The sequence below is a fragment of the Lactuca saligna genome, chromosome 2 (assembly GCF_052625555.1).
Source record: "Lactuca saligna cultivar CGN05327 chromosome 2, ASM5262555v1, whole genome shotgun sequence".
Classification (NCBI taxonomy): Eukaryota; Viridiplantae; Streptophyta; class Magnoliopsida; order Asterales; family Asteraceae; genus Lactuca; species Lactuca saligna.
Window position 1 is genome coordinate 66674701 of NC_136418.1, and position 18864 is coordinate 66693564.

The 18864-nt window shown below is 34.5% G+C and overlaps 1 protein-coding gene across 1 annotated transcript; it reads left to right on the forward strand.

Annotated features, from left to right (window-relative positions):
• The first annotated feature begins 17591 nt into the window (after positions 1-17591).
• LOC145031058 (uncharacterized) lies at positions 17592-18702 on the forward strand. The gene has a single exon (XM_078979518.1). The coding sequence runs from the start codon at positions 17772-17774 to the stop codon at positions 18555-18557; it is 786 nt and encodes a 261-aa protein (XP_078835644.1). The 5' UTR covers positions 17592-17771; the 3' UTR covers positions 18558-18702.
• Positions 18703-18864: the final 162 nt, after the last annotated feature.

Consider the following 18864-nt stretch of genomic DNA (forward strand, 5'->3'; position numbering starts at 1 on the left):
GTTGTAACCGTTATAGTATAATTAGATCACCAATGGAGTACAATTTGATATTTGTAATGGGACTTCGAAAGGAGTGTAGGAGTGTGAGTATGATGGTGAAAAATCAACAGAGCTTTGATACTTCGACTTTGAATGACTTGTACAATCAATTAATATCTCATGAAAATGAAGTTAATGAAATAGCTGAGGAAGCAAAAGCAAGTCTTGGTGGACCATTGGCACTAGTTTCAAAGGTCTCAGAAAGAGAGAATGAAAAATCGAAGTCTGATGAAGAAGAAGGTTTTCTAATGAATTCTGATGATGAGGCTGTTGCATTTTACTCAAACAATAGAGTAAAGAAATTTTTAAGAAACCTTTTAATCCAAAGAAGTCATCAGATTCGAAGGGTAGTTTTGAGAACAAAAACAAACTGGATGAAAAGAAGAAAGAAATGAAGACAGATTCGAAGAATGACATGGAGCAAATGAAGATGATGTTGAAAGGTGATACAGGGATTAATTGTCATTATTGCTATGGAGCAAATCATTTGGCAGCAGATTGCTTGTTGAGGAAGAAGGAAGAAAAGAAAAATAAAACAAAAGATGAAGCATACTACACTGAGAAACTGGAGGAAGTAAAGAAGAATACAAAGAATTTGTCATTGGTGGCTTATGGAGAAACTGAATCAGATGGCACATATCAAATATGGTCTTCGGGTTCAGATGATGAAGAGATGAAAAATCCAACTCATGGAGCTATGTATGCAAAGATGGAAGAGGATTCAGATGATGAACAGACTGACGAAGTGTGTGGGCAATGCTTCGTTTCGAAGTCTACTGACAGGTCGCCCATGACTACCAAGGTACGTAACATTCTTGAATCTTTTAACATTCCAGTTTCTGCATATAATTCTGAGTTAGTATCTTTTGATGAAACTGTTACTTACTTTGATTCAATCGTTGTGTCTGCTAGAAATGAAGCGAAAAAGTTAAGTGATCATTTACTAGAGACAAGAAAAATGTTGGATTCAAAAGTCACTAGAATTGATTACTTAGAATTGCAAGTTTCAAATATTATGGAGGATAGAGAAAAATTAGCAAAAGAAGTAAATTTGTTGTTAGCACAAAGAAATATTTTCTGTAATTCAGCAAAAAGATTGTATGGAAAATTAACTGAGTTACATCATTCGTGTGAGATAAGTAAGGAACAACATAGAAAATCACTACCATTTTTAGCTTATGATAGAGCTAAGGTTGATAGTATTTCATATGATTGTGAAAAAGAAATTTTTGATTTCAACAAAATTCCAGATGATAGGTTTAGATATGGTATTGCTAAAGTCGAAGATTATCTTGATGCTAATGATTTAGTAAAAATTGTAAATGAAACCTTATCTAAATCAGAACAACTTCGAATTTTGAAAAAGACTGAGAATTCTACATCTAATTGTGAAACTAATATTGCTGATATTGAAGATAATTATGATAATATTAGTGAAATTAGTGATTTAGAAGATGTAGATTGTTCTCAATTGTCTATCATAAATGTAGCAAATTCATTTAAAGGGAAAGACAAATGTGAAGATTTGTTAATTAAAATTGAAACTGATAAACCCTCAACTTCGAAAGTTTGTGATATGGAGTTTGTGGAAATACATGAAAGTCAAACTGATGATAGTGACAATGAGGAAGAAAATACAAATTCGAAGCCTATTCAAAGGTCGGAAGAAATTGAAATTCCTCGAGTGGTTGTTGATCAAGTCTATTTGAATACACAAGAATTTGAGAAAATTCTTAGTGAAAAAGGTGCTCATTATCTTGAATCGAATACTGTTGTTTATCCAATCTTCAAGTGCACTGATGATGTTGTTTTCCCAAATCAAGTCTTTGTAACAACAGGTAATGTTGAAAACATAATGCCTGAATTCAAAAAGATGATTGAGGAAGATAATATGCAAACATCAAATGAAGGATTCTTTTCAAATCAAAGTACAGTTGAAAACAATCTTACAAAGAATTCATATAAATTTCAACATCAAAAATCAAAAAGAGTATGGGTTGAAAAATCAAAAGTTGAAAATGTGTTTACAAAACATGAAGGTGTTAAAACATAAGTTAAAGCAATCAACAAAGTAATAAAATTGAATTCAAAGGAATTTAAAGCTCAAGTTGAAAATTATTCAAAAGAAAATAATATTTCGAAATGTCAAGCGAGAAAAACAATTTTTTAGCAAACTGTTGAGCCATCAAAAATGAGATCAACAAATTTTTCAAAAAGAAGAAAAGTTTTTAAAGAAAAATCAAAGTCTCAAATTTTTGAAAAGAAAAATGATTCGTTTTCAAATAATGAATCAAAAGTATCAAATGAAACAAAATCTACAATACCAAGAAATTTTTTTCAGAAAAAGGTTGCAACACAGAATTCAAAGTCACAAATTAAAACATCTTATCATGAATCATATCTTTCAAAACCAAAAGTTGATTATGTTCCAAATCCAGAAAACTGTTATAATCCTTTGAAGAAACAAGCTGACAAAGTCTCATATGCAAAGGGCATAACAACAAAGAGAAATATTGATCATTGGTTAGAAGGAAAAGGAAAAATATACCAATCAAGTAAGTTTTCGAAAGAACAGATACATGAAGCATATGAAAAATATGTCAATCCTTCAACGAATGGTAGTTCATCATCCAAAGAGTCACATATATCAATTAAAGCTTGGTAGCCGGTCATAAAAGCAAAAAGCAAAAAATCACAAACTCAAGAAGAGAAGGGTATAATTAGTGAAAATTTGAAAATAATAAAAACTCATATATCTGACCCTTCGAATGAAAATGTTAACTTTATTGACAGTTTCAAAACCAAAGTTTCTGATTGGGTTAATGGTTGTACTTTACAATTGAAACACAAACCTAATATGAATGGGCCCAATAAAGATTGGGTACCTAAATTTTTCCAATGATCGCAGGTACTTTGTGACGAGCAATATGATAACAAATGGTATATTGATAGCGGTTGCTCACGTCACATGACTGGGAAGAAGGAGAACTTGCGTGATTTTCGAAGTCTAGAAAATGGAGGAGTGGTTAAGTTTGGCAATAATCACAAATGCAAAGTCAAGGGTTATGGAAAGATAACAAATGGAAATTTCACTATCAATAGAGTTGCATTTGTTGAAGGTTTACAACACAATTTGATAAGTGTTTCACAACTTGTTGTGGGCACTGGAAATCAAGTTCTTTTTAATGAAGAAGGAAGTGTCATTTCGAATGTTAAAACAAAGGAAGTTTTACTTAAATAAAAAAGAAAAGGTGATATGTTTGCATTGGATATTGTTCCTATTGTAGGTAAACCTGCTGTGTGTTTACTTTCGAAGGCTGCTGCCGATGTTAGCTGGTTATGGCACAGGAGATTATCACATCTCAATTTTCGAAATATCGAGAAAACTTGTCGTATAAGATCTGGTAAGAGGTTTACCCATTCTTAAATATGATAATGACAGTTTGTGTGCAGCTTGTGAAGTAGGAAAACAACACAAACAAGGTCATCCTATCACAATAGATTCGAAGATTGTTGAACCCCTCGAACTCTTGCATATTGATTTATGTGGTCCTTCAACAGTTGCTACTCTTAACAAGAAAAGGTACATTTTGGTAATTGTAGGTGATTTTTCAAGATTTACGTGGGTTTATTTTCTCAGGTTAAAATCCGAAGTTCCACAAATAATGATTGATTTTATCAAGAAAATGGAAGTTTCATTGAAAAAGACAGTTCGAAAAATTAAAAGTGATCATGGAACTGAATTCAAAAATCATGTCTTTGATTCATTTCTGGTGGAAAAAGGAATTTCGCATAATTTTTCATCTCCTTATACACCACAACAAAATGGTGTAGTTGAGAGAAGAAATCGATCATTATGTGAAGCTGCAAGAACAATGTTGGCTTATTCGAATTTACCTCAATATCTTTGGGCTGAAGCTGTTTCAACTGCTTGTTTTACTCAAAATTGATCATTCATTCATAGACGGTTTGATGTTACTCCTTATGAAATTATCAATAATCGAAAACCTAATGTCAAATTTTTCCATGTTTTTGGATGCAGGTGTTTCATAATGAATCTTAAGGATAATATTTTGAAGTTTCAAACAAAAGCAGATGAAGGAATTTTCTTGGGATATTCACACAATTCATTTCCATAATTCTTCATCCAATCCATTCAAGTAATCTTCCATCCTATATGCCCACTGATCATAGTATTCTGGAATAAGCAGGGGATTTCTTGTGCAAGATATTGGAGTCTGATAGTCCAATATGTCTATCAGAAAGAAAAAATCAAAGTTCCGAAATACAAAGACAAAGCAGTTTTCCACATGTATGGTAGTCCGAAGAAGGTGCATGATGATCCGGCTATCTTTACCACAGTTGCTCGCATTCCGGATGCGATGCTCAAGAAGGTGGATCCCACGAATAATGTGTTGGTGTCATATTTGCAATCTATTGACACAACTGTTGTTACTGGGATGTTACAACAAGAAGAGAAGAAGAAGTCGAAGAAATCAAAGAAGACAGAGGGTGAGTCTTTGGAAAAAGGGGTGAAAGCATAACAAAAGAAGCAAGAGCTAATAGTTACATATAGAACTGTCGAAGAGGTGTCTCCTGTTTTAACTTCAGTGGCTGATACACCGGTTATCGAAGCCTCTCCATCAAAAGACACGATTCCTTCGAAGATGGGGGTTTTTCGAAGACTAAAAATCAAGAGCAAATCTCAGTTGGTGAAGAAAACACAGGTTACTCATCAAGGGGTTACTGTTCGAGAAATTCCAGCTCCGGTGTCTCCATCTTCTAAGAAAAGAAGGGCTGCAGATATGGCAAAATTTTTAAAGAAAACTCAACGTATAGAAGAAGTGGAACAAGTTCCTGAGACTCCTGAAGATGAAATTCCTAAAGAAGTAGAGATTCTTCAGTCTACTGAAATTTCGAAGCATGATGATATAAAGCTCATTGAACCAACATCTTTACCTCAGGTTACTTCCACAACTGATTCTCCAACATTCCAATCTATTATGGATCAACCTTTCACCACTATATTCTCAACACAATCAACCGATCCACCAAATTCATCATCACCTGTTGTTGAAACCATGGTTGTTGATGAAGAAACTGATAACGAAGGATTTGGAGGAACATTCGAAGCTCTTTCCTTTGATAAAGCTGAAGAAGATTTCCCTGACCATATGCTGATGACGATGAAGCAGTTCAAGATATTGAATTCAAAATTAAATTCTATCTTGCAATCTCAAGCAGATGTGGGAAGTGTAGGAATCACTATCATGGAAGTTGATTCCATAATGAAGGAAATGGAAAGCAGGATGATTTCGAAGGCATCAGGGTTAATACGTGATTCCGAAAGCCGCATTATTGAGAAAACTTATCAGAATGATATTTCTACAGAGAATAGAATCAATTATCTGCATGAGATCTGATTTTCTGAAGGAAGTGAAGGATTTGAAGACTGTTATGAAGGAGCGTCATGTGCTCTTCGTACAGGAAGTTAAGAAGGTTCGAGAAGACGTTAATATGCAAATTCGTGAACTTCGTGAAACAATGACGAAGGAGGTTCAGCATATTCAACAAGGGTATGAATCAGCACATCAGAAGATCGACATTATTTGTGATGCGGTTGTTAAGTGTGTTCAGATGTTCGAACAAGTCAATCCTCAGATGATCTCTCTTTCAGCCACAGAAGAACAACATTTTGGAGAGTTGGTGAAATTGCTGAAAGAACTCCAAGAAATATCTTCGAAAGTTTCTTCACCGATTATTTCTCAAGAATTTCTTTCTCAGAAATTCATTCATTTCGAAGCCATTCTACAAAAACACCTTGCTCCATTGCTTCGAAATTCAAGCCTTTTGCCAACCGTATCAGATGCCCCACCTGTTATCACAGGGGTGCAAGGGGGAGAAAAGGTTGGTCAAGCAAAGGCTGGGGAACATGAGAAGAAAACTGAAGATATGAAGGTGGTAGGAAAGGTTTATCCTTCGAAAGTTGTTGTTAAGCCAACAATTGTTTCAGCTGTTCCAGTTATTTCAACTGTGACTACAACTGTTCCAATTTCAAGACCTATTGCAAAAGGGATTGTAATTGTGAATCAAAGTGATGTCTCTTCGTCAAAGAATGTAGCTCCTTTGAATGATAAAGACAAGGGAAAAGGAGTTTTGATTGAGAAGTCTAACAAAGAGAAGAAAGCTGAGGTGGCAGCTGAAATTGAAAGAATGAGGCAAGTTCAAAGTATAATGCGACAAAGAGCTCTAGAAGGTTCAAATGTTGATAAGGGGGATCCTTCAAAAATGTACAATTACGAAACAATAGAATCCAGGGTGATGTTCGATCACATGTATTCTTTTGAAAAGATTCCGAAGAAGAGCTTTGTGGTGACAAATACTGATTTTGGTCAACTTGATTTTCCAATCAACGAAATGATGTTCATTATGCCACAGTTCAAGACTGAGACAAAGTCTATGGATACCGAAGAGGGAAAGAAGTGGAAGATACGTTTTCATGCAGTATTAACAAAGGCTCAAGAAGAAGTTTGGTTCTTGGAGAAAATTAAGAAGGTGATATCTAAAAAAAATGGATGTCATTTTCGAAGAGAAGTTTCAAAATGTAAAATATGCTGTGGCAAGGGCGAGTGGAAGGATACAAGAGTTTACTGTGGCGGACTTTCCATTGATGAACACTTATGATCTTATCAATGTTTCCCTGATACTTAAAGACAAGTCATTCTCTTTTCTCCAAGATACAGAACCAGATGTTTTCAGTCTTGGGTGTAGGCATATAAAAATATTCTTGGAGAATTATTTTGAGTGCTTAGCTCAAACTGATGTTGAACTTGCTACTGTTAAAGGCTTTGAAATAACTGCACCAATGGCTCCTACGAAGAAGCAGGTTGAGTTGAAAAAATACGAAGATGGTGAAATATGTTTAAAGCCATTGGGGATTGTCTTTGCAGGAAAGGATAAAGCTGGAAGAGCTAAAAGATTTTTGTTTCAAACTTCTGAAGTGGAGAGATATACAAATTCACAATATACGAACTTAATTGTTCGTATGAATCATTGCAAGAAGAAATCAGAAGGAGACAAGAAGGAGATAAAGAAAGTTATATCCTGGTATACGGAAATCCGAAGAGTGTTGATGTATGCCGTTCAATTACTAACTTCATGAAGACATCGACATTTATTCCAAAGGGGGAGATTGTTAGAGTTTAAATGTTGTAATATGTCGAAGTGTTAGTTGTTATGAAGGGTCTTTAGTCTTCGTATGAAGATTCTTTAGATGTAATGTTATTTTTACTAAGGCATTATAATGAATAGTCTTAATGTCTAGTCCTTAGTATTTTTGTTATGCTTTTGTACTCCTATAAATAGGGGTCTGTACTAAGTGAGTAGTAACTTTTCACTAAGACTTTACAGAATATTCTTTGTACTCTGTAAAATCATGAGCATAATATGAGCTGAACCAAGATTATATTTACTCTCGTGTTCATCGTTTTTCTTCTTTCTGAATTCTTACATGAATTGATCTTTAAACTCGATTACAAATCTCATCAGTATCACCAGTTACGAGTGCTAGAGGAGGATGTCCCAAAAACAGCCTTCCGAACTCGTTACGGACACTTCGAGTTCGTAGTGATGCCGTTCGGACTGACCAACGCGCCCGCAGTATTCATGGACTTAATGAATAGGGTGTGTCACCCTTACTTGGATTAGTTCGTCATCGTATTCATTGACGACATGCTCGTCTACTCTCGAAGTCAGGAGGAGCACAACAATCATCTACGACAAGTCCTAGAAACCCTACGATCGGAGAAACTATATGAGAAGTTCTCTAAGTGAAAATTTTGGATCCGAAAAGTCGAATTCTTAGGACACGTGGTTAGCAAAGAAGGAATCCACGTGGACCCATCCAAGATTAAAGCTATCAAGAACTGGTTAGCACCGAAGACGCCTACAGAAATTTCTAGGTCTCGCTGGCTATTACCGTAGATTCATACAGAACTTCTTGTGAATCGCGAAACCCCTTACAACATTGACTCAGAAAGGTGTGGCCTTCGATTGGGGAGAGAAACAAGAGAAGGCATTCCAAACCCTGAAACGGGCCTTATGCACCGCACCGATACTATCCCTCCCTGAAGGGACAGAAGATTCCGTAGTATATTATGATGCATCATATCAAGGGCTTGGTTGTGTTCTGATGCAACGAGGTAAAGTCATCGCCTATGCCTCAAGGAAGCTGAAGACACACGAGGTCAACTACACCACACACGACCTCGAACTAGGAGCGGTTGTGTTTGCCCTAAAGATCTGGAGACACTACCTGTACGATACGAAGAGCACGATATACACCGACCACAAAAGCCTGCAACACATATTCAACCAGAAGGAGCTCAATATGAGGCAAAGACGGTGGTTCGAGCTACTCAGTGACTACAAATGCGAAATTCGTTATCATCCGGGTAAAGCCAATGTAGTAGCAGACGCCCTAAGTCGAAAAGAATATTTTGGTCGAAGAGTCAAGTCACTAACAACGACTATCCATTCGCATCTATCCACACAGATTAAGGAGGCTCAGCTCGAAGCCTTGAAACCTAAAAATGTGGCGGGAGAATCCCTACGAGGAATGGATAAGAACTTGGAAGTCAAGGGTGACGGAGCCTTATATCTCATGAACCGAATCTGGACACCGCGACTCGGTGGCTTAAGAGACTTGGTCATGAAGGAAGCCCACAACACTCGATACTTCGTCCACCCAGGTTCAGATAAGATGTATATGGATCTTAAAAAGTTATACTGGTGGCCTAACATGAAAGCAGAGATCGCTACCTTCGTGAGTAAATGCCTTACTTGTGCGAAGGTCAAGGTCGAATACCAGAAACCATCAGGTCTACTACAACAACTGGAGATACCTGAATGGAAGTGGGAGCGGATCACCATGGATTTCATAACCAAGCTACCCAAGACAACGGGTGGGCATGATACCATATGGTTCATCGTCGATAGATTGACCAAGTCCGTGCACTTCCTGCCCATCAAAGAAACAGACAAGATGGAGATGCTCACAAGAACATATATTAGGGAGATTGTACGACTGCATGGTATTCCCATATCTATTAACTTCGATAGGGATAGCAGATTCACTTCGAGATTTTGGCGGTCGCTGTTAAACTCCTTGGGAACGAGGCTGGACATGAGTACAGCCTACCATCCGCAGACCGACGGACAAAGTGAGAGAACTATCCAAACCTTGGAAGATGTGTTGCGATCATGTGTGATTGACTATGGTAAGGCATGGGATACCCACTTGCCCCTTTTCGAGTTTTCCTACAACAATAGTTATCACACGAGCATTAAGGTTGCTCCATTCGAATCCCTCTACGGCCGAAAGTGCAGGTCCCCTCTGTGTTAGGCTGAAGTGGGTGACACTCAATTAGCTAGAGGACGAGCTCCTGAAAGCACTCTCACGGGTTTGGAAATCATTCGGGAAATGACAGAAAATATCATCCAGATTCGTGAACGATTGAAAGCTGCTAGAGACCGACAGAAAAGCTACGCAGACAAACAAAGAAAACCCTTGGAGTTCAAGGTGGGAGACCGAGTCCTTTTGAAAGTCTCACCCTGGAAGGGCTTGATACGATTTGTAAAGCGTGGAAAGCTGAATCCAAGATACATAGGGCCTTTCGAGATCCTCGCTAGAATCGGCCCGGTAGCTTACAAACTCAATCTACCTTGCGAGCTCAACAATATACATCCTACCTTTCATGTTTCGAACCTAAAAAAGTACCTATCCGATGAGACTCTTGTAATCCCACTCGACGAGATCGAGATCAATGAGAGCCTCAACTTCGTTGAAGAACCTGTGGAGATTATGGATCGAGAGGTCAAACGAACGAAACAAAGCCGCATCCCAATTGTGAAAGTTTGTTGGAACGCTAAACGAGGACCAGAGTTCACTTGGGAGCGTGAGGATCAAATGAAACTAAAATACCTTCATCTTTTTTCTTAGTTATTGAGTAATAACCAAGTTGTTTGAACTCTAATTAAGGTACAAAATTCCCTCTAACGGGGGGATGATGTGACAACCTGAAATTCCTTTCTTGTATAAGAGACCAATTGAATCCAAGTTAGACTCATTTTGTTAGCTTTCAACACTGTTTGGGGTCTATTGGAACGTTCTAAACGTAATACAAATGAGGTAGGAACCTAGAAACAGGATAACGCAAAGCATATCAAGCAAAATCGGGCCAAGCACTCTAAAACATGGAGTGTGCGGCCACACACTTGAGTGTACGGCTACACACAGGTGTGTGCGGCCGCACACCTGTTTTCAGAAACACACTCACCTCTCTATATAGGAAGGACCCCCCTCATTCATTCTTTTCCTTCTTTGGTTGCACTCTACTTCTTTATCTACTTTATCTCTCTAAAAATCTCGTTCAAAGAACACTCTAAGAGCCTCAAGAATGTGAATCACCCCATCAATCAGCATGTTACTGGTAAAACATCTTAATCTAAGCTTAAAACTCATAGTGTTCTTAGTGTTCTTCATGTGTTCTTCATCCTTTGAAGGAGTGCGGCCGCACACCTTCGTATGGTGGCCGCACACCTTCATATGACTTAAGAACACCTCACAAATCAACATTTGGACACAAATTAGGAGTGTACGGCCGCACACTCCTGTGTATGACCGCACACACACTGTACGGCCACACACTCATGTGTGCAACCGCACACACACATTTGTTGTGCATTTTAACCATACACTCCCTTGTGTGGTCATATACCACTCATGTATAATCTTGTATGAATGTAACACTTCATAATAAGTGTTTACTAGTCCCAAAGAGGTCCCAATATAATAAATAGTTATTCCAAAAACACTAATTAGACACACACACACACACGCATATATATATATATATATATAATATAATATAATATATGTCATTATATGGTTAATAGGATCCGTTTGTGCTCAAGTCCGCAATTAACACTCAACCTCCTAAATCGATCCTACAGACGCATCACTCACTATAGGTGAGTTCATACCCCTTAATCAACCTTTTAAATGTTTTTACATGCTTTATGGGGGAGGGGTGAATACAAGTTGAACCAAACAAGTTATAGTATTAATCGTATGTGATTTATAACTTGTTATCAAAAGGATTTTATATATTTTCAAATTTCCTTGCTAGTAAAGTTGTTTTAAATGTTTATCAAATTCATTTTCATGTTCAATTGTTCTAAAATCTATTTTCAATGCTTTCGAAATTATTTTATTTCCAAATCATATCTACACTAATATATTTATATAAGTAAGGATTGAAGGACTTAGAACTGATAACTCACCTTATTTCTTATTCTTGTTTGATTGTGGACTTAGGGTATTAGGTTGTTTGTTCGACTGTCGTTGAATTCTTAGTTATATATCATATATATTTGTGTTAGATATAAAAGTCTTCACTTCAGTTCAACACCTTTGCATACCAAAGGCATTTAACTAAACATCTATATTTAACTATAAAAGGTATAGTTAAGGATTACCACTCGTTACTATTGTTACTATGACACTCACTAAGATCAGTACGGTATGGTTTTATGCATGCTGAATACTATAAGAGGGGAACACCATACACTATAAAAAGAGAATACCAGATACTATACAAAAGAACACTCGATACACTACACCAAAAGTACATTATACTATAATACAAGAGAATATACTAAAACATAATGTGACACACTATTCCACGATACGGTACTTCACTGTGCCATCACCGTGTAACCACAGTCTCCTGGAGGGAGAGTGGGCATTATGTGTATATATCTATACAGGACAGACACTCCCACACCCTGACTGCTAGCTACAGTCCGAGTCGACTAGGCCCAGGGGTGACAAAATGTCACCACACTACGTGTGACCTGGAGGGTCGTCAGTTATTTGATCGTCAATCAACATGGTTACATACGAGTTCACATTCAGACCTTTAATTAACACATTAAGAATTAAAGGAAAAAAGACTCCCCAAGGTGTATTGTACATATAGTACCACATGGAGTTTTCATTTTTAATTCATTCATCCGGCAATGAGATTGCTGGGGTAAACCATTATTATCCCATTTACTTTACATGAATGAGGTCTAAAACTATATTTTTATAAACTGATAATCTTTTTGGGAAAACTTTTACCCTTTCAAAGGATCAAACTTGCAATTAACCAAGTCTTAGTAGAAGACTACTTTTACTGGAAAATATAGGATTTTCTAGGGATCATACTATTTTCAAACCTTGATAAAAATTATGGTATTACTTGGTTTAAACACTTCTATACAAGCAATGACACTAAATACTTATGAACTCACCAGCTTTATGTTGATACTCGTTTTCAAAATAACTTGTATTCTCAGGTCATCAGTAGGCAGGTACAGATGCAGCTTTTGAGAAGATGGAGTATATATCTACAAGACTCATCTTTTATTTTGTTTATACTTTTGGTGTCTATCTGTACAGAACACGTTTGTATTACAAATATTATACTAATGAAATGGATGTTGTTGCTTGTCTTTACTATTATGCATTGTTATGATACTGTACATGACGTCCTCCACCCTAGAACGTATTCCGCCATTCTTGGTTTTGGGGTGTGACAGGAGGCATGTTCTGCGTTTCAAAAGAATATCAGTTTAAAAGGTTTTGTTAAAGAAGGCAATCAAATAAGCAATAATTTTTGTGGTGGAGGAATGGATGGTGTGGTAGGAGGTTAAATCATTAACCCAGGGTTGGCCCTAGAGCACGGGCAAGCTGGGCGACCGCCTAGGGCCTGATCAAAATCGGGGCCGCCTACAAGTTACAATTGGTATACGTATATAAAGTTTGGCATAATATACAATATAATATGAAAATGAAACAAAGTTATTCGGAGTTGAGATTGTTATGCATATAAATTTGCATGGTGGAGTCCTCGTGTTCGATTCTTGCATTTGTCATCTTTTTTTAATACATTACACTTCAATTATTTATTTATTTTTCTATTTAATGTGCCTTTCCGATAGATGGCACTTCATTTTTCAAAAAGCAATCACGAATGTTTGATGAAGTCCCCTCGTTATCCATTACTTTACAATAGTTTCAAGAAGTGAGTAATTCATCATGAAATCTTGATTGTTTCATAAATATGTAAGAAAAAAACGAAAAATATGCCATCTTGTTTCTCTATTCACTTGTTCCTCTTTGTGTGGTGTTTTTTAATACATACATATCCATTATTGTTTGATCTGAGTTTGAGGTTTTAATTGATAAAATCTACAAGTACTTAATTCTGATTTAGATTAGTTTTTTTATTCCTACTTACCAATATAGATGGTCTTTGGTTCTTCTTACAAATCTTGTTCTCTTCAGGTCAAGATGCTATAAAAATGATCCTTATCGGCGGTTGATGGTTTATGAAAGTCCTCGAGAATTTTTGGCTTCTTACTCAAATTTATTGGTGTTGTTGCAGCATTTTAGTGCCTCATACAAAGCTCCTTCCTATAAAGCAGTAAAGCCGACTTTGGTGGTTTTTTATTTTTGGTTCGGCTCTGGATCATTCAGCCATGTTGTGTGTTACCCAGAGTTGTTGTGTATATAGTTAAAGAAATTATGGATCTCTATTTGCGTTTGCAATGTTAATTCATGGAGTCTTACGTATTTTACCTACCATTGACCATTTTACCCCTGATGTTGTTTAAACGCGTTCTAGGCCTAATACAATGTTGTTGATGTGTTGAAATGTTAAGTTGCATGCATAAAATTCATTTCATAGTGTTCAAGCTGTTGCCCTAATTATTTTTGGTTGGCATCTTTACCATTTTGCCCTTAGGGGTAGTTTTATTTTATAATTCTTCTTGATGTCGTAAGAGTGGGTGCACTTGACTCAATGGTTTTCTGAACTTTAGACATTTTATGTCTTTCATCTAAATCAGTAAAAAAAAAAAAAAGAATGTAGCAAAAATTTGTTGTAATTAACTTGCATATCTTTTGTGTTTTTTTTGAGATATTCTTTTTAAATGGTTTACAATAATCATTTATCCAAGTCCAACATCTTTGCATACAAATCTTTTCAATTTATGGTTTTTGTATATATATATATATATGCCTAGGTTATTGTGTTCTAACTATCTATTGTGTGCATGTAGGATTGATTCTGGGCCAATCATTTTAGTTATTTAAAAGAAATTAATGTATATTACATGTTGAAGATTTAATAAATATTAATTAAATATTCATACAAAGCTCCTTCCTATAAAGCAGTAAAGCCGACTTTGGTGGTTTTTTATTTTTGGTTCGGCTCTGGATCATTCAGCCATGTTGTGTGTTACCCAGAGTTGTTGTGTATATAGTTAAAGAAATTATGGATATCTAATTGCGTTTGCAATGTTAATTCATGGAGTCTTACGTATTTTACCTACCATTTACCATTTTACCCCTGATGTTGTTTAAACGCGTTCTGGGACTAATACAATGTTGTTGATGTGTCGAAATGTTAAGTTGCATGCATAAAATTCATTTCATAGTGTTCATGTTGTTGCCCTAATTATTTTTGGTTGGCATCTTTACCATTTTGCCCTTAGGGGTAGTTTTATTTTATAATTCTTCTTGATGTTGTAAGAGTGGGTGCACTTGACTCAATGGTTTTCTGAACTTTAGACATTTTATGTCTTTCATCTAAATCAGTAAAAAAAAGAATGTAGCTAAAATTTGTTGTAATTAAATTGCATATCTTTTGTGTTTTGTTTTTGAAATATTCTTTTTAAATGGTTTACAATAATCATTTATCCAAGTCCAACATCTTTGCATACAAATCTTTTCAATTTATATATATATATATATATATATATATATATATATATATATATATATATATATATATATATATATATATATATATATATATATATATGCCTAGGTTATTGTGTTCTAACTATCTATTGTGTACATGTAGGATTGATTCTGGGCCAATCATTTTAGTTATTTAAAAAAAATTAATGTATATTATATGTTGAAGATTTAATAAATATTAATTAAATATTCAGTATTTAATATACATTAATTATTTTCTTAAAATAACCAAAATAATTGGTTCAGAATCAATCATACATGCACACAATACATAATAAAAACATTTAAACATTTAATATATATATATATATATATATATATATATATATATATATATATATATATATATATATATATATATATATATATATATATATATATTTATATTTAAAGAGTCTTATTTTTTTTATTTTGCTTTGGGCCTCAAATTGATTTGGACCGACCTGCATTAACCTTGTTGGCATTGGATTGTGATTCTTTCCACTAATTGCTGTGGGATCATTTCATGTTTTTCGAAGATAATCAAGATATCATGGTTCCGACAGAATATGTGTTAGCACAAAAAAGAAATCCATTATCTTTGAGGTGGTTTAATTTTCGTGGAATTAGTGGAATATGATGTGTAGGTGCGTGAACTTTGTTTCACAAATGGTCCAGAATAAATTTATCCCCAAACCAGTCCTTACGGAACTGTTTTTTGCATGAATGGTAATTTTGAAGAAAACTTGGCAAACAAATTGCCTTATGACTAAGGCTATGTTTGGTGGACTAGCTGAAAAGCTAGTTCATGGTTGAAAAGTTAGCTGTTAAATAAAAAGCTAGGTGATAGCTGAAAAGCTAGCTGATAAAAAATAACATTTGGTAAAACTAGCTGAAAAGTTAGCTGAAATATATAAAATTACATAAAAGGACATGTAAGAATATGTGTTTCTATAATTAATTAAGGGGTGTATTTGGAAAATTTTAAAAAAGCTCCTAAAAAGCTAGTCTAAGTAGCTTTTCAAAACGCTAGCTTATAATCTACTTTCTGGCTTACCAAACACGACAACATAAAAAAGCTCGAAAAATAAGTTAGCTTATCAGCTAGCTGTGGCGCACCAAACACACCCTAAATGTCTGTTAGAAATGTATGTTAAACCATTTGTGAAATTTTCTGAAACTTCACATAAGGATCATTTATAAATTTTTCTGAAACTTCGCATAAAAGACAGTTTGTGAAAATTTTGTTTTCTTTTTGAAAAAAAAAATTATTAAATCTTATATTAATTATCATAAATCAAAAAAAAAATGCAAAAAACTAAAACATAGAAATATATATATATATATATATATATATATATATATATATATATATATATATATATATATATATATATATATATATATATATATATATATATAATCAGCATACAAATATATTTTATGCAATATATAAATATTTTTTGCTTTCTAAAATTTATAAAAAATATTTAAAAGACAATACGTTATTAAACATTTTCAAATTTTTTTTATCTAAATACTTGAAGATGAATGATGTTTTTATACTACAAACACCTTTAGATAAAAAAAAAATAGAAAAGAAAATAGTTAATTATGTATTACAGTTTACTTTGATAACTAAAATTATTTATATTTTAAATAAAAAATATTTATATGGTGATTAAAATTGGTAAGTTTTATTTTTTTTAATTTATATAAATATTAGAATTTTTTTTATGTTTTTTTATTTGATTTTGTGATGATTAATACAAGGTTTATTAAAAAAAACACAAATGGTCTTTATGTGATGTTTTAAAAAATTTCATAAATAGTACTTATGTGAAGTTTTAGAAAATTTCACAAATGGTTTTTATGAGGATTTAACATCTCTCTTTAGCGGATATTAATCATAAGGACTATTTGTACGTGAAGTTTTCTCCAAAATATCATTAATGCAAAAAAAAAAAAATATAGTTTTATAAAGACTACTTGAAAATAAGTTTAAAACCAAAATGACCATTTGTAAAATTTTGTATAAATATTGTAACATGTCCTAATAAAATTCATACCATATAACTCATAAAACATACTATTTTCAGCCGTTGTCGTACTTTCTAAATAATAGAGTATATACTGTAAGTCTTTATCATTTCTTGCATACACCAAATATACTTGGAAGTTCTATTACACAACTTAGTTCTTCATATTATTTTTCATTTGTTTAGATATTATTGTTATAATATTGTTTATTTTACTAATTCCGCACTTTACAATTATTGTTTGCGCTTAAATGATCTTAACGCAACATATAATACATAACTGTGGTCGTTGTCATTATTCATTAAGATGTGATTTCTCAAGGACAAACTTTTGGATACATGACCAAACAAAATCCTCCTTCAAATGATTCGACGTACAATCCATCCTCTCATTTCTATCACAAATCTTTATTTAACATCATAAAAATAAAATAAATACAATATTTTATTTTATTAAGTTTTTACTTTTTTTGTTCTTAGAAATTGCAATATCTATTCTTTATGAGCTTTTATCTCTAAATTTTCTTAACTATGTCGACATAGTAACTTAGAAAGTCGATATAATGAGTAAGACATGGTTGTCGTTTTGAATATGTATAAAAATGGTATTCAATTTTTTTTTTTAAACATTTAAAAAATGTTAGAAAAGAAAGTTACATACTACTTTTGTCCTAATTGCCCATAAAGTGGTCAAACACATTTGAATTTCTTCAACCTTAAACTCAGGATTCTCGTTGACACCCACTACCTCCTCAAATCCCCTTTTTCAGGCCACCGTTTCTCCCATTAATGGCGTTATAGCCTCATCACTCGCCACCACATTCTCCACAACTCAGTCAACAATGGACTCGCTATCCCTCCCTCCGTTCTATCTTAGCGCACCCACAACTCCCGGTGGTTGCAGCCCACAAAATCTCCGATTCTACAGCTCAAGATCAAGCCCCCTCCACCAGGTCGGTGATCGGAAAACCATCGACGACGAGTTTGATTTCGGTTCTAGTCGGAGATTAGATGATGGATGGTCACCATCGATTTCCGCCACGGCGTTTGCTGATGAACTTTTCTGCAACGGTAAAGTTTTGCCCTTAAAACTCCCTCCCCGCCTCCAGCGCTCAGTTCCCACGTCGCCGACGGCTGTTAGGTCACGCACCAGAAGCCCGTTTCCTCACCGGTGCAAATGGAACGACGATTTTGATCCTTTCATGATTGCGTTAGAAAAAGTTAGCGAAGAACCAGGTAGAAGGACGAGCGTTCATCGGCGATCTCGTTCATATTCACCGTTTAGGGCTCGTAACATTTCACGCACCATAGAATCGGACCAAAAGGAATTAACCATAAGCATGATCAAGAATCAAAGCCAAATGGATCGAATCATCGAACCTGTGAATCCATTGAAGAACACAAGTGAATCGACCACCTGTACGGAATCAAAGATGGGGAAAATGAAATCAATTTTGCTCAGGTATGCTTCTCGAAAGAAGGAAATCAACCAAAAAAGAGAAATCGTGACGATATGGAAAGTGAGTTACTTCAAGAACTGGAGGAAGAAAGAAGCGATGGAATCCAAAATGGGTATCAAATATAAGTTGCTTCAAACGATTAGCGACAGAATTGGAATTCGTCATTAATTCTATAAAAAATCGTGATTTCATTGTTTACTTAAAAAAGTATCTCGGTGGTCATTCACTGTTTAATTCAATATCAAATACAAAAGGGAATTAATTATACATGGAAGTATCTTTCACATTTGAATAACACCTTTATTTTAGTTAATTATAGTTTTGGTCCTCTTTTTTATATTCAAAAGAGAATCTTTTTGCATGTTTCCTCCTTATTTTACAATTTCATAACGTTTTTCGTCCTCACGTTTGATTTGTATGATTCTTCAAGAAACCGTGGGCGAAAGTCATTTTTCACTGTAAACATGTATAAGGA

Bases quoted from the DNA above. Each gene is read 5' to 3' on its own strand.
- LOC145031058 (XM_078979518.1), top strand. From the start codon at position 17,772: ATGGACTCGCTATCCCTCCCTCCGTTCTATCTTAGCGCACCCACAACT.